Below are 26,528 nucleotides of genomic sequence, written 5' to 3'. Positions count from 1 at the left end.
ATTCATGCAAAACCGTTGTGTGATTATCCCTGCTATTATTCCAAGAAATAAGATGTTCACAAATGTGTAATGAAAACATGAAGCTCTTTCACTTACCCATTTGTAATGTAAGCCAGATTCGAAATCGGCCTGTGGGGATGGGCAAATATTGTTGTGATAGATTATTACATACACACCTATTCCCATTAACAGAAAAGCACTAATAGAAGAAAACTGGAAATTGACAAATCCCCTTTGAAAAGTCACCTTAAAGCCAGAAAAAGGAGAAGGAAAGGGATTTAGAAGGTAGGCATTTTTTACTACATTTTAGGGAAAAATAAGACATCCACACATTTAAAACTATAGAGCAATGGTTTTTCCATTTGTTAAATTCTTCGTGATATGAATTACACATCATTTTTTTCTTAAGACTATAACATTGCTAATTTCCTCCATATGTGAATGATTTGTCTTTGACCTTTAACAAATGTCCTCTAGGCAGTCGACTTACCATCCAGGAACAACAACACCGCATCGTTTTACATGCACACAAAGGCCTGAAAGCTTCATAAAAATAAATGATCCATGGTACAAGATACATTAACCAGCAGAATAATAAGCTATTTCAGCCCCGTAAATTTTAATGCCCATCCATTCAAAACCACACTGGGTCACTTTAGTATTAAATTCATAGGAACAAAATAGTAAGAATACATGTTTTATTTGTTAAGCTGCCAGCTATACATTTTGTGTAAAATTTCATTAGCCAGAGAAAACCTATCCAGAGGCACATCAGGCAGTGTATATTTAAAAGTAGTGTCTCTTTCCAATATGTGATTTTATGTGTTACAGATACATTTACTATTAAGCATCATGTATATTTAATATAATGTCTACTTCAGTGTCCTAAAAAGCCTTTGTTCAGTTAGAGTTTCCATTATCGAAGAGCCAGCGTTCAGTCCTCCCACAATTTTGTAAAGTGCCGGCAGGCCACAAGAGCTTCTAGTTTTAGCTTGTGGCCCCATGGGACTATGGTAATTGTTATGAAGTCATTAATTCTACCTCAGCAGTTTCAACTGTCAGGTACATGTAACAATAATTGCACTTAATGAATGCTGCTCAATTTATTAAGTGCAAAATGAAAACTGGTATTCTTTTATATGCGGCACTGAGTCATATTAACATTTATCATTTGTGTATACCATGTTGACTATTCCACTGTCTTCTATTGGCGAGGATACATAGCCATATATCGCCAAAACTTCTCTTCATTAAAAAGGATTGCAGGAAATTCTAACTCTCTAACTAAAAGGATAATTAAAATAATTACTACCAAAAGTTTTATTTAATAAGAATTTATGTTTATTGAAAAACAATCCAGGAGAACCAAGACTTAGTTTCTGCTGTGGATAAATAAGACTCTCATACACCCTCCCTGACCCAGATCCTTACAATATGAAAAGGTCCAAAAGTTTCCAGTTGTTTGAAACGTTAGTCTTTCTTAAAAATTTTGACAGTAACAGTTTTTGTGTACATATATACAGCGTGTTCATAGTTTTAAAAGGAAAAAACTACGTTTTTCATTTTTTCTTTCTTTCATTCTTTTTTTTTTTTTTTTTTTTTTTTTGGTACAGGGGATTGAACTCAGGGAAACTTAACCACTGAGCCACATCCCCAGCCCTTTTGTGTATTTTATTTAGAGACGGTCTCACTAAGTTACTTAGCACCTCGCCATTGCTGAGGCTGGCTTTGAACTTGTGATCCTCCTGCCTCAGCCTCCGGAGTCGCTCAATCACTCAAAGTAAACTGCATAGACATTTGCAAGAGCAAAGAGAGAAGAATTTCTGAAAACATAGGATGAAACTGTATCACTTTTAGGATCCCAGAGGCATCTGCTTCCAATAAGTATGCTCTGACCGTTCAGTTGTCCAATGTGAATAATCACAATTAGTTTATACCGTGGAATCATCAGTTCCTTGACCCGGGCTTTTATAACCTAGAATTTTAAAAAAAGTAGGAGTTCCTCATTTAGCCACATTGCAACTCAAAAAGCTCAACCTTTGTTATAAACATAGTGGATTTAAGAAAACAGTGTGATGCACTGTCAGATGCTTTCCGTAGTGGTTGCCGAATGGAAGCTATGACTTCCTTCAAGTACTATCCTCACGAGATGGGACGGATGTTCAGGGGCAAAATTATAACATCAGCAATAAATCTACGTTTTATAGGCACATGGAAAAACTCAACCAGAGCACAGAGTTTAGTGGATTGCTGTGTTCTTTAAAACCTAAATTAAGGTGGCGTCCCTTCAAGAGTGTTAGCAATAGGCTAGTGTAACTAGAGTCACACTGTCTTGCTGGTCTGACTGAGGACCCATTATCTGCAATCTCTTGCACTTGAGTAGTCACAAATGTTTATTAAAGAGTTCACTGAAAACACAAAGCAGAGAAAGCCATGCTAAAGTGCCAGCACTTTAGTTGATAAAACTAGAACTGGATTTAAAGATCCATGGTCTATATTTAATGGCACTCAAAAAAGTTGCCATAGTGAAGAGAAAATGATGACTGAAATACTATCTTTTACAATAAAAATTTTAAAAGTGGAGCAGCTTTACATATTTTTGTTCAAAATACATGTAAATGATGTACATGATTGTTTTAGACAAATGTTTGTTATATATATATATAACACATATGTGGCATATGACCTATTAAATATTTTCATAAAATATAAATATGTTTTTTTTTTTAACTGATACTGAAGGTGAATTCTCTCCATTAAAAGCAGAAGATGTGTTGTATTTTCAGCAAATATTGTAGTTAGAGCTAACCCTTGGGCGAATCACACATGTACCTCAGAGATTGTTTTAGTCATCTGTCTGCAGAGCTCTGGTTCATATTCTTCTTCTTGTAGATAGTTAGTTAACACATCTTTCAAGATATGATTAACAGTGACCACAGGAAAATGTTTGGTAGGACCTGAAAATACACATGGAAGTTCTTTGTAAGAAGTAATTGCAAATCATATCCTCCTGCCCCATAGGCTAATCAAAGAACACCAAAACATGGAGAGGACTTTAGTAGTCTGGTGGCCTCTATTTAAGAAAGAAAGAGGTCTTAATTAGGTGTCCAGTTAGGTTCTCTGGGAGAAGAGAAGAAGACAACAGGATTAGGTATTCATCAGACTACCTACAAAGTGTGATTAATACTGTGAGTTTGACAAGTCTTGTGAGTTTCACAAGTCTCTTCCCAGTTCCCATGCTGGTGGCTTACTTCAGTCTCTACCTGTTTCCAGTTGGCTTCCCAGCTCTGACATCCCCCTCCAATTTACCTACCACATTGCAACAAGAACAATTGCTTGAAACCCTGGACCCTGCAGTGATACTCCCCTTGACAAGTGCTAGGGTTTGGCTCCAAACCAACCTGTCTCTTCTTCCTCTGCCACGGCTCCCATGCACGTGCTACTCCAGCTCATGGAGTCCACCTGTCTCTTTAAGGATGCTCATGTGTCTTTTCTCTTGTACTTACTTTCAAATGGAGCACCATTTCCCATCCGTGCATCTGAGAAATATCCACTCGTGTTTCAAGTCAAGCTCAGATGTCTTCTTCAGATGGCCTTCAACCTCCCCTCAGGTACAAATCACCCCTCGGGTCTCTGTAATTTCCACACACTGGTCCCTGCTGCCAGTATGCTGGCTCCTAATCCACTTGAAAATAACTAAGGCAAACCCGAGTTTCTCTCCAGTGAAATGGTAAGCAAGATTGGATTTTACCTTCTCAGTCTAATTCAGTGATAAGCATGTAAGAAATATTCAATGTATGATTTCTGAATTTAAATAGAATTCAACATTTTTATAGATAATAGTCTTTGCAAAAATAATGGCTACTTTTTTGCTGATTGTTTTCTATGTTTCAAACACTGTCAGAAGCACTTAACTTTTGTTTATATAATTGTTCATACATCTCTGAGGTGTCGCTCACTGTTGTCTCCAATACACAGGGTGAAGTGCATTTCAGCAACCTGCCCAGAATCACACAGTGGCGGAGCTGGGATGGACATCCAGGTTTGTCTAGTACTAGAGTTTATATTTTCAATCACGTTTAGTTCACATTCAGATTGTAATTTCATAAGAATCTGCTTTATCCTGCACCTCTGGAATATTAGCGTTATGACCCCTCTGTTCATCTGTTCAGGTTATTATATAATGTGGCAGATGAGCCAGGACTTGACATCTATACTCTGAATCAACTGCTGAATTGATAAAGATGAAGGAATGAGTTTGGGAATCATATCCAATTCTCTTTTAGTAGTCATCAGAATCTATTAATAACTTTATTTTAAATGACTGTATCCATGAGGGTTTAAGTAAACATGACAAACTTAAGTTAGGAAAATCCAGGGTGATTTAATCAAGGCTCTAACTGGGTTGGAGGAAATCACAAGGGACAGTGCAGTCCCCAGTGGCCAGTGGAAGTGAGGATGTTACCCTCACCCCATCCCTGGCTGGAGGAATCTGGGAAGGGAGCTCTTACTTAATCCCAGAAGAGTCGTGTGGAAATGGCTCCCTTGTGAGTAGTTAGCGTCCCTTGGCTGAGATGAGCCCACAGGCAGAAATCCAGGGAAGTGAGTTCTCAGGGTGCACAGTCCTCCCTTCCTGCTGTATCTTAGGCTGAACTTAACAGAGGGGTAGAGTCTGTGACCACAGTCCCGTTAGGCCATTCTCCTGAGAATCCAAAAATAGTATTTTCACTTCAATAATATAGAAATTGCTCACTTCAATTTAAATCATGGTGGGGAGTGAGTCTAGACATGTAAAGCAGACACGTGATACAATGACTCTGATGACTAACCAAAATATTTATTCAGCAGACCTCTTTCTTCTGTGGAACAGATGTGAGATTATCCGTCTATGAATGACTTACTCCTGCTGCTTGGGGTTAGAGGTAGAGCAACACATATAAGTACCCCTGCAAACTACTGGTTCTTACAGTTCTGTCACTTTCCTATGGATCTTATAGAAGATTTGCATTTGCATAGTCTTATGAAATGAAGCCAAATTTAAAGGTGATTTCTCTCTTTCTGTTGAAGAAATTTTAAAATGATACCACCAGCTTAGACTAAAGTAAATATAGCATGTTCTTTAGATCAGATTCTCTTCTTATTCCTTCCTACCAAGCATTCCCATCACACATTCCGTACTTGGCCGTTGTCATTCACTTGGAACTTAGCTCTGCCTGGCATCCTATCTACTTATATGCATGATTCCCTTTAGAAAATGGCAAATTCCTTTAGCATAGGTGTTTTGTCTGCCTAATGCTCCTCTCTTCCATCTGGGATCAGAATCTTCCCTTCTGGGAACTAACCCTCTTCCTTCTCCACTCATGTGGCTCTGTAGGATCGACCTCTTACCTCACATAAGCTCAAATTCAGAGCGGGGTGATTGACTCACCCAAGACACTGCCCCCAGACGGGCCAATTAGAGTCCTTTCTAATTACAGACTCTTATTTTAAACTGGAACTAGGAAAAAAAGAGTCAGCCTCTTTTTTTAGCAGAAGACCTACAAATTTTAGTGACTGCTGAAGGCCATGTTTTTCATGGTGGAAAGGAAGCCTGCACACAGGTTGACACTGGAAAGAGAATCTGGGTGACACTTCAGTCCCCGTTCCGAGTAATTCTCACTGTCTGGCTGTACCAATGTCCTTTCCTTACTTCGCTTAGGTTTTTTTTTTTTTTTTCCAATCCCAGTAACAAGCTTCTTTTTTGAAAATATTTTGAAATATAGTAATAAAATTTTCTTTTCTCACTTCATTGTGGCCTTTCCCTATACATCCAGCATCAACCATTGCTTAGATTGGGATAATTAAGCTGCTCTGAAGCCACTTTCAGAGTCAACTAGTATGAACGGCAAAGCTTTTCTTCTTCTTTTTTTTTAGATAACTTTTTTCCCCTTAGGAGAAAAATGTTTCAGAAATCAAAAGGCAAGAATGTGAAGAATCAGGACCAAAAAAATATTTAAAAATAGATGTAAAAGAGGATAGCTAAAGTTAAGATGACTTAATATAGATATTAAGGTAATGAGAATTACAACATATTAATGAGAATTACTGAGGTAATGAGAATTACAACATATTAATTTTCATTAGGATTAAATGAGTTAAATATTTGCAGTGTTTAGAACAGTGTGTACCACAGAATGAAACACTCATTAGATATTTATTTTATTAGTGTTCTGCTGTAACTGTGGTTATTGCCCTCTGAAGTAAGTGGTGGGAGAGGATTTGCCTTGCTGAGAAGGCAGCAGGATGGAAGAGGATGTAAGTAGGAAGACAGGAAGGCCCCCCAGGGTTGGGAAGGACCATGGGGTGGCACAGAGTCAATGCTGACAAATTGGCAGGTTCTGTCCAAGAAACTTTGACACCCGAGACAGGACCTGAGCACCACACAAAAGCTGAGCTCAAGTGATCTCTGTCTCTCCTGTCAGTATTTAGAATCTACTTTCTGTTTCGCCTTCTCATCCTCAAGCACGCTACAGAGATGACTAATGAAAGCTCTTATCTGATCTCCTGCTTGTAAACAATGTTTTTTAAAAAAATCAGGCACCACTTTAATCATAACTCCAGAAAAATTCACACGGAAATCTTAGTCTGCAATGAATAGGAAGCTATACTGAATGTCATAGGAACCCTTTATTCTTAGGAATCTGTTTCTAGAGTCTGACACTTTTCAGGAGCAATAGAAATGAATGGAGAAGCGATTCAAATATATTAACTCATTCGATTCTCATAATGTCCCTATATAGAATATTATCCTTATTTACAGATGAAGAGACGAAGATTCAAGGATGTTAAACACTAAGTGAGATAAGTCAATCTCAAAAAACCAAAGGACGAATGATCTTGCTGATAAGTGGATGATGACACATAACGGGGGGAGGATGGGGTTAGTGTTAGGGTTAGGGATAGGGTTAGGGAGGGGGGCGAGTTATGGAGGAAGGAAGGACTGTTTAGAGAGAAAAGAGGGGTGGGAGGGGTGGGGTGAATGGAAAAAATAACAGAATGAAACAACATTACCCTATGTAAATTTATGATTACACAAATGGTATGCCTTTACGCCATGTACAAACAGAGAAACAACATGTATCCCATTTGTTTACAATAAAAAAAAAGGATGTTAAACACTTGGTTCAAATATTATTTTCCTAGAAGCTATCAAAACTAGTATTCAAATTTAGATATATCAGATCCCAAACTTGTATGTTCTTCTGTATTCTTCTTGTAGTAATTAGTGAGAAAATACAAATGATGTTTACTGTAAAAAAAAAAAAAAAAAATCTTTCTCCATTTCCCCTCCAATTCTCATGCATTCCACTCATGTTGCACCTCAACTTTGGTGACTGTGATTGCTCAAAGGGAGGACAAACATGCTATATACTCAAGATGTGTTTAGGTGATGCCAGCATCATTAGCTAAAATAAAAAATTAAACATAATAGAGCTGGTAACTGACTGATTTCCATCCCCACTCTTCCAGCCAGTATTACATTGTGTAGATATGAGAAAATTTTTACTAAAGCCTCACAGAATATCTTTCACATGCAGAATAAACCCAGAAACAAGAGGAAGTGGAAATACAGTTTTGATTAAAATGGTAGCTGAATGCTTTGAAAAGAGGATTGTCGAGCATAAAGAGACTTTAATCACAGAGAAATAATTCACACAGACATAAGAAAAGATGGAAATAGTTTATCTGTACTAAGCTTTTTCTAAAATTACTTTTCTAACTTGGTCCAACACCCAGTACTAAAATTGATAAGACAATTTAGTTTGCTTATTTAAAGAAATAAGTTGTGAAAATAAGGTCTTACAAAGAAGAAACACAGGAGTTCACATTTCAACTGCCTTATTTTTTTGAAATCTGATTCAAATCCTTTCAGTATGTATAGCTCAAGGGTATAGGCCCCCAATGAGTAAGAAGTTTTGATTACAAGTGGGGAAAAATCCTGACTCAAACTTATCTTGCCAAACTGAAAAGTCTAAGGATAGCCAACTGGATTTAGGATTCAAATATGGCATCAGGATTCAATTGTTCTCTCTCAGTTTCAGGTTCCATGATGGTAGAAGCTGCCATAGACCCTCCATTTGTTTGGATTCCATGGACTTATCTGCTTCTCCAACAGTTCAAACAATATGTCCTGAATTTAATCTCAGAAGTTTTTATTGGATTGACCAGGGTTACATGCCATCCCAGAATCAGTTACTGTTCCATCTATAAAGCCACTGTCAGCCACAGCAGAATTGTATGGACCAAAAGTGGTAATGGTGGTGGAACATCCCCAAGGAAAATTGGGTAAGGTCACCAGAAAGAGTATAAAGTGTATTGATGGCAGCAATATTAGCTAGTGGAAACGTAATCACTGACTAATCATGGCGCCCTGAAATACATGCAGTATTAGGAATTACTATAGAAAACAGGATATAGGGCCTAGGAGGATGCACTGGTGGTTATAATTTTCTTGGGGTTAACTGGCCACAGATGGAATTACCCTGGCTCATGGGGCCTTCTTTGCCCCTTGGTAAGTCTCTGTGGAATTTCTATACACCAGTAATTACACATAAATTCAGATAATAGTGGGCAGGTACACATTTAGAGAAAACAAGCGGGTCTATGAAGAAACATGAATGAGAAAAGATATTTGCTCTGCGCTCCACTTGGGAGTACAGGGGCAGGTGCAAAGATCTTTGTTTTCAAAGACCCAAAACCTCAGTGGTAACAGATAAACATCTCTGTCAACAGGGGACCACGAATTATTTGCTTCTGCCTTGAAGAGTTTTCCTCCGCCCATCAACAACACTGGTTGATTTTGTTGGATAAAACATCAATGCATATTTCTTTCACTTAACTCATGTGTGTGTGTGTGTGTGTGTGTGTGTGTGTGTGTGTAAAATGTATATAATAACTCCTTCCAGAAATACCCAGTGAAATTCTTAATTCAATCATGTATTACCCACATCTATGCCTCCCAATGAGTTGCGTGGTATTTAGGAAACACTGGTAAAGAAAAGTAGGCAATAAATGATGCTCCCATTTTGCAGAGAAAGAAATTAAGGCAGCATCAAATCAATCAATCAATTAAGGTCCTTACACTAGGATTGAAGACAATGACAAACTATCAGATATCATTTTAAGCAAACATCAGATTATAAGTTTAAAATAGGGGTAAGTGATTAAGTAACACACCCAACTGATAGGTGTTCTCCATCTGAACTGCAAGGCGAGAGACCTGGTCACGCTGGCTTGGTTCATCCATATAAGACACGGTACTCATAGAGCTAAAAGCAAGAGAGAAAACACACTTTCACCATCATTATAACAATAATAAAAACATATTATTGCTTTAAGCTAACGTGTTTACAGAGGTAAAGTTTTCTCTATGGAAATTTCAAGTAAGTCCTATATAAATATCCCAGTGACCTATTTAAAGTCTAAAACATGTTAGAGATAGAAACACTGAGATGTAAAGAAGTTAATTGGAGCAAGTTTCAGTGTAGCAGTTGAATCCTAGTGCAGTTACCCAGGTCATCTGACCCTCAGAAAGTACTCCTGAGTTGTTGTATATTTGTAGGATGACAGAGTGCATGCTTCAAAAGCTAACGCCAATTGCATCTCTAACAGATGCAAAAACATTCCTCAAAGTAGACAAAGCTCACAAATGGGACTGGTGATATATAAGGGAGCTTAAAATGTTGGGAAACAAATCTATGTATACATGGGGTATTATAAAAAGCCCACTATTATATGTTCCTACCGAATCTCTTTAGTATAAAGAAGAAAAATGAGAAACTCATCTACTTGGTGAAAGAAACCACAATTCACCCAAACTATCCTAAGTCAATAAGCATCAATCACCCTTTTCAACATTAAGAAAGAGTTTGGGCTTGGTTACCAAGGCAACATGAGCTTATCCAGGTGCTAAAGAAGAGACACAAGCAAAGGGGAGCCCCCACTGACCCTCCAGCATTACTTAATTCAACTTGGTGCAGATGAAATTCAACTGTGTAACTAATGAGCCTGAGAACTCTCTACCCCCAATTTCCTCCACCTGCGAACATGGAAGTTGAGACAGATGTCATTTCAAAGGAGATGATATAGTAGTGTGTGTGTACAGAGTGACCACTTTTCTAAATAGGCTTTTTTTTTTTTTTTTTGCTTTAATTAAATGAGAAAGAGATATTTGTTCTTAACCCTTTGGGGTTTTTCCTTTGTGAGGAGCTAAAATACTTCATTCTCAGCTCTTTGGAATTAATGAACTTCTTGGAAATTGATATTTTAAGAAAACATGGATAGTTTATCTGAAAAATCCTTTAATAGAATGCAACTTACAGGATAAATTAAGGTTTACCCACCCAGTCCAAGAAAGGGATGCAGGAAATTCTGGTACCTTGTTTTTTTCCCCATGGTGGGTTTTTGGATTAGTGATTTTGTCTTATTTTTTTATAACACCTGTTTGCCTCAGTTTTCTGCTGCCCTTTGAAGTGGCAAGCAACCTGTTTAGCTCTAGTGACTGCAGGTGTTGTGGGCAGTATCAAAGATGAAAGCTTCTGCTTAGAAAACCCCATGTTGCACAAGCCCCTCTATTCTGAGATCACCCAGTGCACCCGAGAATTGCAGTTGCTGCTTTCAACTTTGCAAAACATTTCCATCAGTTACCTCATATTTAAACCTTCACAATATCCTTTAACATAAGCAAAGGAGTCATGATTCTACCCTTTCAGAGACAAGGAAAATGGGGCAAAGGGCTTCAAGTCACACATGTTGGAAGGCCGACCTAGATTTCAAACATTAACACCCTATTGAGTTCCCGGTGACAGAGTCTCACATATGATTAAATCTGACAGAATGAAAATAGGGTCAATGACTACTTGGCATAATTAATTACTGCAATTAAAATTTACATTTGTGAACTTCAGACAGTTTTGATAAAAACCCTATTTCTTTTCTACTAAATACCATACTAAACATTCACAGAAAGAGAAGCAGAATTGGTACAAAATTCAAATTAGCTGGAGTTAATAGTCTAAGACTAAAAAGGCAAATAAGGATTTTTAAAAACAATCCTCACTATTGTTTTATTCAGACTTACTGAAGATTAAAAATCAGAGTACTTTATAGCATCATCGCTATGAAATTGGTGTCATCAGGGAAGCTTTAAAACCCTACTGGTTAGCTGGGCCTGGTGGCACACATCTGTAATCCCAGCAGTGTGGCAGGCTGAGGCAGGAGGGTCACGAGTTCAAAGCCAGCCACAGCAACAGCGAGGTGCTAAGCAACTCAATGAGACCCTGTCCCTAAATAAAATACAAGAGGGCCGGGGATGTGGCTCAGTGGTCGAGTACCCCTGATTTCACTCCACAGTACTCCTGAAAAAACAAAACGAAACGAAACAACAGCAACAAAAAACCCTACTGACTAAAAATTGACATGCAAATAGAATGGCTTTTTTTGAATTATCGAAGATGATTTCATACAGTACCTTTTTACTTCCACAGTGACCATATAAACAGTGTATACGTGTAAAAAATTCAAAGCACACAGAAAAGTACAAAGAAAGTAAAATCATACAAGAATGTCGAATCTCAGTCGTTACCTAACCACTATCAACATTAAAAACATCTTTTCAGAAATGAAATTTTACAATGGGATTGTAGCAGAGCTGGTGGTTTTATTTTATCTTCCCACTTGCAACTGTATCATGGATAGCTTTCCATGTCAACAAAGAGTAGTATGCATCAATATTTTAAATATCGAGACAGCACTTACCATATGAACATTCTGCATTTTATTAACCATTTATTTACTGGGCCTTTTGGGTTGTTTCCAATAGTCCACGAACATAAAAAATTATAATCATGTGGCAGTGATTGCCATTTTCTTTCTAATGTTGTTCTCTCCTACTTTGGGAACAGAATCCTAAGTTTGTGGGAATATTGCTGTCTAGATTAAAGGCAAATTCTTAGTCTCTTTTCATTATTATAGTTACATGACTCATGAACCAATGAGATACAAATGGAAATGGTAGGTGGAAATTCAGAGAAAGCCTCCTCAAAAACAAAACAAAACTAAGTGAATTTAACCAACAGAAGCCTGGTTTTGCCCTGCTTGGTTAGTGGAATATGGATATGATGGCAGGAGCTCAACAGCTTCTTGGTTCTTGAGGTGACCTCTGGGTCATATAGATCAGAATGATAGAAGTCCAGGTCCCTGAATTGCCTCCCTCCAGGTTTCTTTTCTTTCTTTCTTTCTTTTTTTTTTTTTTAATTTTTCTTTTTGTAGTTGTAGATGGACAGCATGCCTTTATTTTATTTATTCATTTCTGTGTGGTACTAAGGATCGAACCCAGTGCCTCAGCCATGCCAAGCAAGCGCTCTGCCACTGAGCCCCAGCCCCAGCCCCAGGCTTCTTTTATGTAAGAGAAAAATGAATTTCTATTTTACTTAGACTACTGCTTGTTTTTTAAATAAATAATTATAAGAAGCATTAGATATAAATGACAAATTTAATTGATGCAGAGTTTGACACTTTTGACTGCAATGCTACAAGCAATAAAATATGAAACTGGAAGCTAATTTTATGGAGGAGATGAGGTTTTGAGGGATAATGTTTCAGATGGAAACCTGGAAACCTTTATCATGTTTGGTCAATTGCTTTCTGTACCTTGTGAAGCTGCACATGTCCCCACCAAGACTATAACTTCTTGGTGAAAAATTGTAAGAAAATCTTACTTTAAAAAACCATATGTGTATGTGTGTGTTTGTTGTACTGGGGATTAAAATCAGAGCTCTGCACACGTTGGGCAACTGCTCTTCCCCTGGGCTACATCCCACATCCTATTTATGGTATTTTTGAAAACCTAGATCTGATAGTTCTCATATTAGAATGAGATGGGTTGGAGAAGAAGAGAGAAAAAGAGAAGAATGCGCTGAATTTAAAAAAATATATATATATATAAAATATTTAGTCCTTGAGAAAAGACAATAGGAAAACGTTAAAATATTAAAAATACTTGCTATATGGGCAAGTAACATTCAACTAGAATATGGGAGTGGCAAATTTTTGGAAATGAAACAGTTCCTATATTTTAAAATTGGGGGATTTAGCAATATCAGTTCAGAACACCGGCTTAGGAAAATGTGGATATATTTTTTTTAAACCAATAAATAGCTTCACTCAAGCCTTTTGAAATCTTACAAATAAATGTGAAGTACTCCAAAAGTAAATTATAATTCCAATTATCAATGGTATATGTGTATATAAATATATATATGTGGTATAATATGTCTATTGGATATCTGTTACAACATTGCCAGTTGAATGGATGAATTTCAGTTGTCTATGATCAGACTTGTAATGATTACCCTTCCAGACACACAATTTCATTGCAAAGGAAATGTTATAGTCAATATTATTTTTTAAATGTGAAAAGTGTTCTTGCTGTGTATATATTGTGTCAGATTGCTGTTATTTATGGAATTTTTTTTCATTTGGCCAAACTGTCAAAGAGAGTTGTCAAGTTTTAGGAAGAAGGTAGATTCCGAGTAAGGCAGTGGAGCTGGGGGTGTAGCTTGGTGGCAGAGGGCTTGCCTAGCATGTGTGAGGCTCTAGGTTCGATCCTTAGTACCACAGAAAACTAAACAAATAAAACAAAGGCATGCTGTCCATCTACAACTATGAATTTTTTTTTAAAAAGTAAAGCAGAACCAGTGAAAGTCTGATATAAACTGGTGAGAACGTCCAACAGATTAATTTATTTCATGGAGAAGAGTTAACAATGTATAACTTTGATATAAATCTTATATCAAAGTGTATAAATTTGATACAGAATTCACTCAATACTGGGAAACACATGTGCTACTATGAGAACAGTTAGAATTAGCTTTCATGGAGAAAGAACTATTGTACAAAATAACAAACTTTAGCCCTTATATTGTAGCTGACTGACACTGGAAACGTCTCATACTAACCTCTCATGATTACAGAGAGTAGTGTGGCTTTGAACCTGTGCATCCATTCAGGACTGCAACAGAGGTGTCATCAGCTGTCTTTGACTATCACCTCACTTCTTGGATGGGATTTAGCTCAATGCCCTTCAGATACTAGCTCTCTTCTCTCCACATACATCCACGATTGTTGTGTTTTGTGGTTTTTATAGCAATGAAGCAAAAAAAAAAAAAAAAAAAAAAAAAAAAAAAAAAAGAACTGAAGAGAATATGAAGCTTATTTATTCTTTCATGAAATTTATCTTCTCAATAAATAATAAATAGCCTAAGGAACTGAACACTATGCAGAAGAAGATATGCAATCACTCAACAAACATATGAAAAAAGTTCAACATCTCTAGCAATTAGAGAAATGCAAATTAAAACTACTCTAAGATTTCATTTCACTCCAATTACAATGGCAACCAAACAAGAATACAAGCAATTAAGAAATGTTGCTGAGGATGTGGGGGAAAAGGTACACTCTTGCATTGCTGGTGGGAATGCAAAATGGTGCAACCATTATGGAAAGCAGTATGGAGATTCCTCAGAAAACTTGAAATGGAACCACCATTTGACCCAGCTATCCCACTTCTCAGTTTATACCCAAAGAGGTTAAAATCAGCATACTACAGTGACACAGCCACATTAATGTTTATAGCAGCTCAACTCACAATACCTAAACTATGGAACCAACCTAGGTGCTCTTCAACAGATGAATGGATAAAGAAAATGTGGTATATATACACAATGGAATATTACTCAGTTTTAAAGAAGAATGCAATTATGGCATTTACCAGTAAATGGAAATAGTTGGAGGATATCATGCTAAGTGAAATAAGCCAAAGCCAAAAAACCAAAGGCTGAATGTTTTCTCTGATATGTGGATGCTAATTCACAATAAGTGGGGGAGGGGTGCTAGGGAAGAACAGAGTTTATATTAGGTAGAGGGGAGTGAAGGGAGGGGAAGGTGTATGGGGGTAGGAAGGATAGTAGAGTGAAACAGACATTATTATCTCATGTACATATATGACTGCATGACTGATGTGATCCTACAATATGCACAATTAGAAAAATGAGAAATTATACTTCATTTATGTATGATTTATCAAAATGTATAAATGCATTCTACTGTCATGTAAAACTAATTAGAACAAATGAAAAATTTAATTAAAAGATGTGTTACAAATATTCTTACTGACCCATCCTTGAAGTACATAGAATACAAGGCATGTTTTATTGTTATGACTGTTGGAGGCAGTAACAATAACTTCCATTAAATATCACCAGCCACCACAGCATCTGTTCTTTAAAAAAATTTTTTTGTAGTTGTATATAGACAGAATACCTTTATTTTATTTGTTTATTCTTATGTGGTGCTGGGGATTGAACCCAGAGCCTCACATGTGCCAAAAAGGGCTCCACCACAGAGCCACAACCCCAGCTCTGCATCTATTCTTTTTTTTTTTTTTTTTTTGAGTTTTTGCATCTATTCTTATTGAGAGCTCATTTTGAGACATTTTCACTGACATCATTATCTAGATTTTTCAACATTTACTTATTTGTTTAACTGACACATAAAACTGTACATATTTGAGTGTTACATGATGTTTTGATACATGTTCACATTGTCTCATGTTCAAATCAGGGTAATCATATTACATTCTCAAACATTGATCATTTACTTGTGATGAAAACTTTAAAAATCCTTTCTCCTAGCTTTTATTTATTTTTAAGAAAAAACCTATAATACATTATTGTTTATTTTGACGTTTTGAAGCTGAAGTAAGAGGTGACTAAATATCAGAAGTATCTCAGTGCTATCATTGAAGTGAGCCTTTTACAGAGGGGAGGGGCTGGTGGATGGGGATTATTGGTAAGGTCATGTGCTGCCCCCCAGTGGAGAGATGTCAGAGTGCACAGAGAAAAAGACCAGGTGCTAATTTATACTTTTGTTCTTTTGATTTTTTTATTCATTCAAGAAGTATTTATTGCCCACAATGTATTAGGCAAAGTGGGAGTGAATGGTAATGCAAGAAGAATTAGACCCCATTTCCAAAAAATGTGATGTAGAATATAAGATAAAATATGCATAGAAAAATCCCTTTCTTGGGAGTTTAGTAAGTTTGCTGAATTTTGGTATAGTTTTGGGGTGCTTTACTCACATTATTAGTGAGGCAATGGTCAAGGATAGCTGAGGAAACTGCTGCTGAAGCTCCTGAATGAGCACACAAGTTTAAAGTCACATTATGCTCAGCAATCATCAGAGAGGTGATACTGGGAATGTGGGGACCAACGTTACCTCGGTCTCACTGTGGGATCATCAAGAAGGGGTGAGGCTCATCGTAACAGATTTCCAACACAGATGAAATGGTTCTTTTTCTTTTGAATAGATGTATGATGTACTGTTCGGTAAAGAGGCAAAAATGTATCTTGTATGAAACATTTGAACAAGCAGTTTTCTATTTGCTATAAATATATCTTATACCTACAAGATAAAAGAACCAGTCACCCTGGACTTCATATGTATATGGACCTTTGAGTCTGAATTTTCTGTGAGCAATAGAACTTGTCTGTTCAGGAATTAACATAATGCAATAATTATTCACTTGATGATCAAAAAACTTTTATTGAGGGACCATTATGTGTCAAACATTATTCTGGGACTTTGGGATATAGTACTGGAATAATGTAAGTTCTCCGCCCTCACAGAACTTATAATGAGGACAGAAAGACAGTAGACAGTAAAATACTAAATAATTAAAATACATGTTATGAGTAGATAACTGCACAGGGAAAAGTAGATCAGGGTACAGGAGTTTGGAAGTGGGTGAGGGAGAGGGGGCTGAGAGCAGTCTTCCTGCCTAGGGATTGAACCCAGGAGTGCTTAACCGCTGAGCCGCATTCCCAGGCTTTAAAAAAATTTTTTTTTTTTTTTTTTTTAATTTTGAGACAAGGTCTCACTAAGTTGCTTAGGGCCTCACTAAGTTGCTGAGGCTGGCTCATGAGTTATATCCTCATGCCTCAGTCTCCTGAGCTACTGTGATTATAGGCGTGTGCCACTGCTCCTGGCCAGAGTGCAGTTTTAAACCAGGTGGTCAGGCTAAGCCTCCATGGGCAAAGACTCAAAGGAGGTGAGGAAGTGAACCATGTGGATGGATGCAGGAAAAGTATACCATGGGCAGAGAACAGCACGTGCAATGGTGATGAACTTGGGGTTGAGTGTTCAGAGGTCAGAGCAGTGGGAGCTGAAAGAGGATGAGTTACAGTGGGGTCAGTTATCCAGACCACAGTGGGATTTGTGAGCCATTGTGAAAACTGACTTTTGCTTCCAGGAAGCCGAGCCAACATGGAACACACAGAGAGCTGAATTTTTAAAACTGATGTTTTTACTGAATAGATAGATCACTTTTATTCTCACTTGCCTTGCAGATATTTGGTATTAGTTTCCTTTTTTATGCTTTGCCATTTGAATAGGTGCAATATGGTATCTAGTTCTAATTGATATTTTACTGGTTTCAAGTGTGCTTGGTCATCTTTTCAGATTCTGCTTAGCTTTTTAGGCTTTGGTTCTGAAAACCATTATATCCTTTGGATAAAACTGATGTCCTTTTTTACTGTTAACATGTAAGATTTTAAACATAATATCTTCTACATTCTATTAATTGTAATTATTATATCCTTTAATGAAAGGCTACATTTCATTGAAGTTATATTTTTCAGACACCTTTTTGCTTTATGGCTTAATTTCGCATGTTGGGATCCTATTGAAGATAATTTTATTTATCCCTAGAACACGACAGATTATCCTAGGCTTTCCTCTGTTAGTTTTGTAGCTTCTCCTCCATATTTTCTCCCAGTGCGATCGATCAAAAAAATCCATATTTCCCCATTTACAAAAATAAGTGGAGGGTAATATAAATATCTCCTCTATTTAACCCACAGGCTTTCACAAGATGTACATGGATATTGTATGTAAAATGGCTTAATAGCCTATAAAGTGCAATACTAGCTATTGTTGTGGTTGGATTTGGAAACATGGCCATTTTCATTTCTCCAAGCTTCTCTCTCTGTGAGGGGGGAGCTGTATCTCAACCAGATCTTGATGGGGCATTAGTTTGATGTAGCTGGAAATATAACTCAGTCCCTAGCTCTGATCATCTAATCTGTAGCCTGGAAATGCCATTTTTATTTACCCCAAAGCAGCTCACAGTAGTGTAGGTGAGAATCACAGAACAAACTCATCACATTTAAGATTATTCATTCACTGTCTTTCCCATCAGATTATGAACTCCTTGAGAACAGAGATTGTTTCTGTGTGCTTCATAAATGTTTCAAATGAAGTAATGAATCAAGGATCCAATCCTTTCCAATTTGGTCACTTTTACTGGAAAGACATAGCCTACTATGAAAAAGAGTTACCAGGTGCTCATGATTCACTGGAAAGATGAATTTTTCTCAGTTGGAACCCTATAGATAGTTATATATTTTTATATGCCTAACAAGTGGCATAATAATTAGCACATGGTAGAAGTTCACTAAACCCTGAATAAGCATATGAAAATGTATAGAGTGTGGGCCTCAGTAGATTCAAGGGGAGAGGGATGGGATCCACACAGAAAGTTCTGGTTACACAATGTCACGTTACTTTGGTTTGAGGTAAAAGTCAGATTCTTCAGCCCCCACTCTTCACTCTGACCCTCTAGAGGGACTATAGGTCTCAGAGAAAGTAAGGCTGGATGTCATGTCACATTATCCTGGGAAGAAACTTGACCTCACAGCTTCTGTTTCTATTTTAAGAACATGAGAGAGCACCTCTGTTCAAACTCAGTTCCATGTCTGCCAAGGCTGAGCTCCCAGCAAGAAAGATAGTATTGGAAGTACCTGCTTTGACCTGGGAATGGGAGACAGAAGGTTATGGTGAATAAATGGAATAGTATCATTAATGCAAATTACACATGCATTGCCAAATTTCCGTGGGTAAAAATACTTGACTAATAAACACAAGCCTTTTTACTACTTGATAATTCTGTAGCTTTAGAGTCTTGAACTCTCTAAACTTGTGTTCATGTGTAAAATGGGGATGAGAGTAATAGCTATCTTTATAAAGCAGGAGCTGGCAAACATTTCGGTAAAAGGCCAAAAAGGCCAAATAGTAAGTACTTTTGTTTTTGCCAAGGAGTGCTATGGGTTGTGTCCCAGCTGCTCGACTTGGCCATTACAGTGTGATGGCAGCCAGAGAGAGCACAGGAGAAAGCAGGCACGGCCGGGTTCTGACAAGCTTTACTTATAGACACTGAAACCTGAATTTACTATATTTTCACATGACACAGAATATTGTTCTCCTTTTGATTTTTTTTTTTTTTTTTCAATGATGTAAAACCTATACCTGGTCAGGAGACCATACCAAAACGGTGGCCAACCATATTCAGTCCTTGTCTGTAGCTTGCCAACCCCTGTTACAGAGCCTCTGTAAGGCATAACCGAGGTCCATGGTAAGGGCTCAATGAATGTCAGCTATTGCCATCAGAAATTATTGAAGTAAAAAACTGAATTCAAATTTTCAGATGCAATTTGGTGACAAGTACATAGGTATAGAAAGAAACATGCTGATGTACCAACAGGATATTGGGTTAAAGAAGTCCAGTTTAAGACATTTCTTCTTTTCTTTAAAGAAACATAAAAATTACATTATAATAAAAACAGAAACTTCAACAAAAAAGACCCAATCCAGAGAACATTTAACAATAATTTTGTCAAATGTAAACTCAATCTTTCTTTCACAACTGGAAGGCACTCCAGATGTTCGTTGTGCCTAGGATCGCTTTAAGCACTGGTTACAACCTCAGAAGATGGTGGACAGAGAGCCAAGATGGAAGGGCTAACTCTATGCTCCTCACACCACTACCAAGAAGCAGCCTGCCAGAAGGCCCACCTGTTCTTTTCTGTCTTCCTTCTTACTGTGATTACTGCTACAAAGGCAAGAAATCCACAACCTATCAGAAGAAACAGATAAGAAGATCTCCAGTTACAGGTCCTGTATAAGAGGAAAACAGCAGGAGAAAAAGGAAGAGTCTCTAACTCAGTTTGGAGGTGGCAGTGGTCATGGTTGGGTAATCAGAGAACTTTTTTGAGGGGTGGAGATGGAGTTAAAATCTAAAGGACGAGGAGAGGGAAGCCAGAAGAGTGTAAGAGCATTCCAGGCAAGGAGTGGTGCAGCAGCATGGGACAATGGTCACAGGCCAGACAGCAGAGGGATTGCTAAGGGTGGCCAGAGGACAGGATTCTGCAGAATGTTGGGGAAGATGCTGTCTTGGGCATAGACAGGGATCTGTGGATTCAGATGCCATACTCATGTTTTGGACTGTATCCTAGTCCTATAAGCCCCAGTTATTTCACAGTAAAATAGTAAGAATGATGTCCATCCAATAGTATTAATGAGGGAACTTCAGTGAGATGGTGTAATAAGTCCTCTGGATATGCTTTATGCTGTTGATATTTACCTTTTCAAACAATTGTCTTGAAATAATTTTCAAATTAAATGCTTTTCCATAAGGCATTGGAAAGCATTGTCATTTCAAAAGATACCTGCACTTGATAGCCACTGAGCTTCCAGAATTTTTTCTGGCAGTTGAAGACTTATATCATGAAGGAGAATCGGCTGTACTGACTGAATCCAGACAATGAAGCAGACATGGGATGGAATATAGAATGAGTAAGGACTGAGATGATGGCTTCCTCAGCAGTCTGCATTTTTAGGGGACTTGGAAGCTGTTCATTTGCTGTTTGAGTAAAAAAGTGCAAGTAGAAGATCCATTTGGAATGTTTTGTTTGAGAGTCCAAACCAAAGTGAGCACTACTTAAAAGTAGTTGTTAGATAGAAATTCAATGTGTTGAGGAAAATAATTTTTGCATTTAAAAAATTTTTAATTTGTATTTATACTTCATCAATAATGGGTTAAAAAGTGATCTTTAATTCTTCAAGCTTCACCAAGCCCTGAATTTATATGACTTTCTAATGTGTTTTGATATGAATGAGGTAAATGAAAACCATGCAAATAAGGATGTTAGGTTAGTCTTTGATTGAGGGGCATTTAAAAAAAAATGTGGGGACATTATAGTAGATGATTATTTGAATAGTTTCTTGGTAAAATTCAGTTGAATTTAAGCGGACAATTATTTTAAAACAAAAATTTAAAAGACTTTGTTTAGTTGGGCACAGAGGCACCAGACTATAATCCCAGTAACTCAGGAGGCTGAGGTAGGAGGATATCAAGTTTGAGGTCAACCTGAGCAACTTAGGGAGACCCTGTCTCAAAAAAAAAAAAAAAGGCAGGGAGGGGTTTGAGATATAACTTATAACTTAGTGGTAAAACACCCTTGGGTTCAATCCCTAGTATTAAAAAAAGACTTTGTTTACTTAAATATTGTAGACAGCAGTCAGAATGACTTAGGATCAGAAGCAAAAGTTAGCTAATAGTTAACTACTCTCCCAACTCTATTTCTGACATATGCCAGGACTGCTCTTCCTTTATATTCAGTTTTCATTTGAACATGAGGGAGATGGTACACGTAATCTACAAACTTCCAGGCTGAAGGTGGAGTTTTAAGTGCCCTAATAGATGCTGAGAATAGAAAGGTTTTGGTTTAAGAATTCCAATTATTTCAGTTCTTCTGGTCTCTGTTTTGCAAGCACATCAGCTCCCACTTCCCAACCATGGGGATTAATAGACCACATCCTTTGACCCTGTGGAGTCTGTTCAGAAGGAAAGTCCATTATATAAGTTATCAACTGCTGCATGAGATAATTTGTTTTGTTTTCTTACCAACAGTGGTCAAAATGGAATGCATGACAGTATTAAATATTGGTTCATTGTTTTAGCAGAGTAAATGCAATATGTAGCAAGAACAAAAAAAAGTGCTTATTACCCTTTGACCCACTAATTATACTGTTGAGAAATAACCAGGCAGGAAGATATTGTATTGTGAAAAAGAAAAAACAGCACAGTAATTTGAGAATGGCTAATAAATCCAGAATTTTAAATTCACTAAAGATTATACAACCATTTAAAAGGATGTGAAGAAAGATCATGAAAATACAGTATGAAATTTGTATTAAATAATGGTAAGTATATTGTAAATGTACATATTGATGTAAAAATGCACAAACGGTGCAGTTGTGTGACATGGGGTGGAGAGGAGTTCGAGAGACCTGTAAGGGTGGCTGGCGTGCATTATATGCAGCGCTTCTCTTGGGAACAGGATTTTTCAGGTAGTCTGTGAAACGCGACAAGGATTCCCTCTTTTTTCTTAAGGCCCCCAAAGGGCAACTGAACCTTGTATGTGCCCATTTTCTCTTTTTATGTCCCCAAGGACATGTTTTTATCCTCCAGGGGAATATCATGAACCTCTTCATTCAATAATTGAATTTAAGTCATTAGACACTCATCACTCACTCTCTGGCGTGCCCAGGCCCAGGACCTTCCTTCCAGCGGAAGTCATGACTACCCGGAGAGACCACGTTCCACCTTTTCCTCAGCGAATAAGCAGCTTTGTCCTTGGCGAAGTCTGACATCTTCACACTCTGGAAGACGAGTTTTGTAAAATAGCAAAAGAAATATCTGAAAACCTTTTAGTTACCCAAATATAGTACATAAATCCTTTCCCCAGCCTGTTTGAATGGGCAAGTGAGGTTTCCTCAAGAGCAATACATAGTGTGTGTTGATATTCTGGTCACTGTAACTGGAACTAGACCTCTGAGAACTTTTACGTATGCAATAGTATAACTAATTCACACAAGCAGATATTAAACTGCAGCAGAACTGCTGAACTGGTGAAGAGGAAAAAAGTAATTGAGAAAAAAGCTACTATCCCACGCCCACACCAGAAACCAATATTTTCTTTACCTCCATATTTAATCTTGGTAAATGATTACTAATTAACATGTGCTATTGTTGCTGTACCTTTAAAGACTAAAAAGAACTGACTTTCCCTAAGACATTTTTCGCAACAGCGATGTACGTTGTAAAGGACTAATCAGACTTAACTTCAGTGAAGTGATTTATTGGAAAACCTACCTCCTTCTCACAGATGCTAATTTAAAAGCTGGACGCAGTGGACTTCCAGACTTGGCCTGTGACTCCAGTGCCCTCACTGCCTACCTCTACATTCAGGTGTTCACTTGAATTGTTTCATAATCTGCGCGTCTCAGAGCCCTAACACCGAGCTAGACAGGAACAGGACAGGCGGGTGGGTGTGAAGGGCCAAGGTCACACCACACATTCCGGCGTCCTCAGTGCCAGGGCGTGCCCTGGGCGTAAGCCTGAGCATCTGTCTGTCCTGAGCGCTGCTGAACCCGAGCGGATGAGGTACGGGTGCTCCGGTGCGTGGAGGCCAAGGGGTCTATGGATGTGGAGAGACAAACACACAGCCTCGTGACGCGAGTCATTTACGTTGCGCCCCAAAGTCAGGAAGCCCTTGCCCCGCTTATTTACCGGCTGCCTCGCAGGCCGCGCCCTCCCCAGCAGGACGCCAGTTGGAACCTGGGTTGGAGGTCCTCAGGGGTGCAGCGGGCCACGGGAAGACCACCTGGGACTCGTGCTGCCTGGATTCCTAGAGGTGACGGTGCTGGGCAGCTCTGCGTTGTGCATCACCCTGGAAGCCTGGGCACGCAGGCGGGTGGGGGCCTAAGGCCGGGACCTACCTCCAGTTCCCAAATTTGGGGTCACGTTTTCTTATTTGTTGGAAGGAAGAGGAAAAAGGCAGTGGAGAGATCCCGGTCAAGCAAGGCCATTTCTTAATATTGGGGCGCTCCCTCTCCAACCACTTTTCCTCCCCTTCAGTCCTTATGCACTGCAGAAAGAGCTCCCTTACCTACAGTCTGGCCAGGGTGGCGAGGGCTGCTCCGCAGGGGGCCACCTGGACCTCCGGCTCATTCACTGAGGGCACGGGGCAAGCAGCCTGTCTGCCTGCCAAGTCTCCCTCTGCCAGCCGCTGCCCGCGCACTCCCCCTGGACTCCGCGACCGGTCTCCAAGGTGACCTCCTCAAACAACGCCCTCCGCCCGCCCGGCCAGGCTTGGCCGCTATGTGGTACTCTGAGCTGCTCTAGGGTTGTAAGAGTCACTGCCAGGAGGGGGCCACCCTGCAGCCCACTGCGTTCCGGGGATTTCGGGGACCCGGCACTGAAGAGGCCTCTCCATTATGTTGCCTTTTCCGCCGCCGTTGTCACCGGCAGGAATAGGAAGTGCTGCGGTTTCCAAATCCGAGGCACAAAGACAAAGCAATCATTTCCTCCTCCCACCCCTAAGCTGAGATCCATCTTGCCCGATAAAAGGCACAAATAGTTGATGACAGAAATAATTGGAACTTTACCTTTGTTGAGACTGTTTATTCAGTAGTCCCAACAGCTCTATCAAGAAAGAATTGTTCTTCTTTTACAGAGTTAGCAAACTGAGATTCTCTGATGTTAAGTAATATGTCCAAGGGCCCCCCTGGAACACAGGTCTTAACTCCTACCTGTCATCATGGCTGGGGCTTGACTCTTCCTAGCCTACTAAGGTTAAGAAACTTTGGAATGGAAGCTGCTATAACTCATAGGCCCGGTTTCCTCTTTAGTAACCATCCCCTTCCCCAAGAGCATTGGTTCTCCCAGCAAAAAAGAAAACAAAAAACCCTGTACATGTCTCCCACCCCATCCTGCACACAGCAGTGGACAAGCATTGGAGGAAGAGATAAGATAATGTCCCCAGGCTTCTAGTCTAGTGCACAGGCTCCTGATGAGTGTTCACTGCAGACCCACATTAGGATTACAATAAAGCACAGTTAGGATAGTGTTGGAAGAAGAGCACTGAAAATTTCTGGCTCATCCCAATCTCCATTCACAGGAAGATATCACCAGTGAAGCATTATTTATTGAATATCTAACCTGGGCTAGCTATGAACTGCTAAGTGACTGATAAATAATATCTCATTTAATCTGTTCAACAACCCTATGATTAGGGGGTCAAATTATTCTATTTTTTTTTAAAAATTAGGAAATGGAGAATTACTTAGTAACATGCTCAGGTCTATAGTTAAACTATGGAGCTGGGATTTGCCTGACTTGAAAGTCCTTGACCTTTGCCAGATCTTTGGCCCATCATCCCCACTGCAAACATTCAATGAAGTGTCCCAGAAATGTAAGCAAATTTTTAAGAGGCTGGCAATAAAAGAGATTCACAACTCAATTTATTTTCATATTTTCACTTATTTTCCAGAAAAAAAAAATCACATTTCAATAACAATTTACTCACAGGTAGAATTAAACTTTATTCTGAAATGGGAACCTTATTTGCAGTAATGTGTCATGACAAATAATTGCATATTCAAGATTTTGTGAAATGGGTGATAGGGGAAGTTATGAAGGAAAAACATTTATAAAAATCAGTATTTACAAAAAAGTGATATCCACACTTTTTCTAACTTATAAGGCAAGTAACATTGAGATGGTCTCACAATTATCTCCAACAAGTCAACACTCTCTGTTCATCCCCAGCGCTCAGCAAAAGTTCTGCTCAGCTCTGCAGGCAGCAAGGTTTTGCGGCTTCACTGGTCTCCTGTGAGCTCTGCAGAGAGGCAGCAGACCTTCATCACAGGCTGAGCCAGAAGGGTGTCAGAACTGTAGATGCAGGCATGGAGCAAAACAAGGTCGAGGCAACCACGTTTTGACTGAATTTAAAATATATCTTGAATATTTTAATCCACAATTCTGATCATAAATATTTTATGCCCAAGGCATTTTATGAAATGATATACTCAGCACAAGATCGTAGGAAATTCAGTACCTTTTTGCTGCGTAGATGATGAGCTCTAAATAAAATCTATCACCAAATTAAAGTACATACTGACACCATTGTTCTTAGTTCACTGAATTGCATTACCTTTAGACCCCAGCAAAATTTCTCTGGGGTTCCTTTTCTAGTTTCTTATTGTACGAGTTAAAAAAAAAAAAAAAAAAATCAATGTCTTTCATTGTATCACTTAGGAGGAATGTAAATGAAAATTGGACCATTTCGTTCATACAGACCTCTTCCTATACTAGTGAAAAACAAACAAAAAGACTTGTTCACTAAAACCCGGTATTCAAAGAGCCAGAGCTGTAAATTACTGCTCGGCTACAGTGGAACTCTGCTCATAGATGAATCACTGTAACATCATACTAACACTTGTCTTTTTAGGAAAATGTCTTCAGTGGCAATTTCCCAATTCCCTTAGACTTAGAGAAAGAGAGAGGGAGGGAGGAAGGGTGGGAGAGACGGAAGAGAAGGGAAAGGAAAGAGATGGAAAGAGAGAGGGAGAAGGGGGGGGGGAGAGAATGAATGAATTAGGAGCCAATCCGTTTTATCTCTTTCATGCATGTTCACATAACAAAGTAAGAAATAAATACTGACCTGCAAAATCAATGCAGCTATAAGAACTGTCATCCAAGCAATTCATAAGGAAAAGAAAAAAAATCTGACTTTGCATCTTGGGATAGT

General features: G+C 38.5%; 1 protein-coding gene across 3 annotated transcripts; it reads right to left on the bottom strand.

Moving 5' to 3' along the window:
• Positions 1 to 590: 590 nt before the first annotated feature.
• On the bottom strand, positions 591 to 24,529 carry DYNLT5 (dynein light chain Tctex-type family member 5). Of its 3 annotated transcripts, XM_079135691.1 has the most exons (6): positions 23,555 to 23,839; positions 23,090 to 23,238; positions 22,469 to 22,596; positions 9,217 to 9,308; positions 2,833 to 2,957; positions 591 to 1,975 (listed from the first exon to the last, which is right to left on the bottom strand). In XM_079135691.1, exons 3-6 carry the CDS (start codon positions 22,585 to 22,587, stop codon positions 1,772 to 1,774), a joined length of 540 nt encoding a protein of 179 aa, XP_078991817.1. In that variant the 5' UTR covers positions 22,588 to 22,596; positions 23,090 to 23,238; positions 23,555 to 23,839; the 3' UTR covers positions 591 to 1,771. The 3 variants fall into 3 exon arrangements, with proteins under 3 accessions (XP_078991817.1, XP_078991816.1, XP_078991818.1); XM_079135690.1 differs by lacking the exons at positions 23,090 to 23,238; positions 23,555 to 23,839 and adding an exon at positions 23,886 to 24,529; XM_079135692.1 differs by lacking the exons at positions 23,090 to 23,238; positions 23,555 to 23,839 and having other exon boundaries at positions 22,521 to 22,592.
• Positions 24,530 to 26,528: the final 1,999 nt, after the last annotated feature.

This window comes from Sciurus vulgaris, assembly GCF_902686455.1.
Source record: "Sciurus vulgaris genome assembly, chromosome: 1".
Classification (NCBI taxonomy): Eukaryota; Metazoa; Chordata; class Mammalia; order Rodentia; family Sciuridae; genus Sciurus; species Sciurus vulgaris.
Note: the sequence above shows the minus strand (reverse complement) of the source record. Positions and strands in the feature narration are given on the sequence as shown.

Bases quoted from the DNA above. Each gene is read 5' to 3' on its own strand.
- DYNLT5 (XM_079135690.1), bottom strand. From the start codon at position 22,587: ATGTCAGACTTCGCCAAGGACAAAGCTGCTTATTCGCTGAGGAAAAGG. The intron at 9,309-22,468 runs GTGAGTGATGAG...TCTTGCTTTTAG, and splicing joins GGGCCTGGGCACGCCAGAGA to CTCTATGAGTACCGTGTCTT. The intron at 1,976-2,832 runs GTACATGTGTGA...TTAAAATTCTAG, and splicing joins TGACTAAAACAATCTCTGAG to GTTATAAAAGCCCGGGTCAA.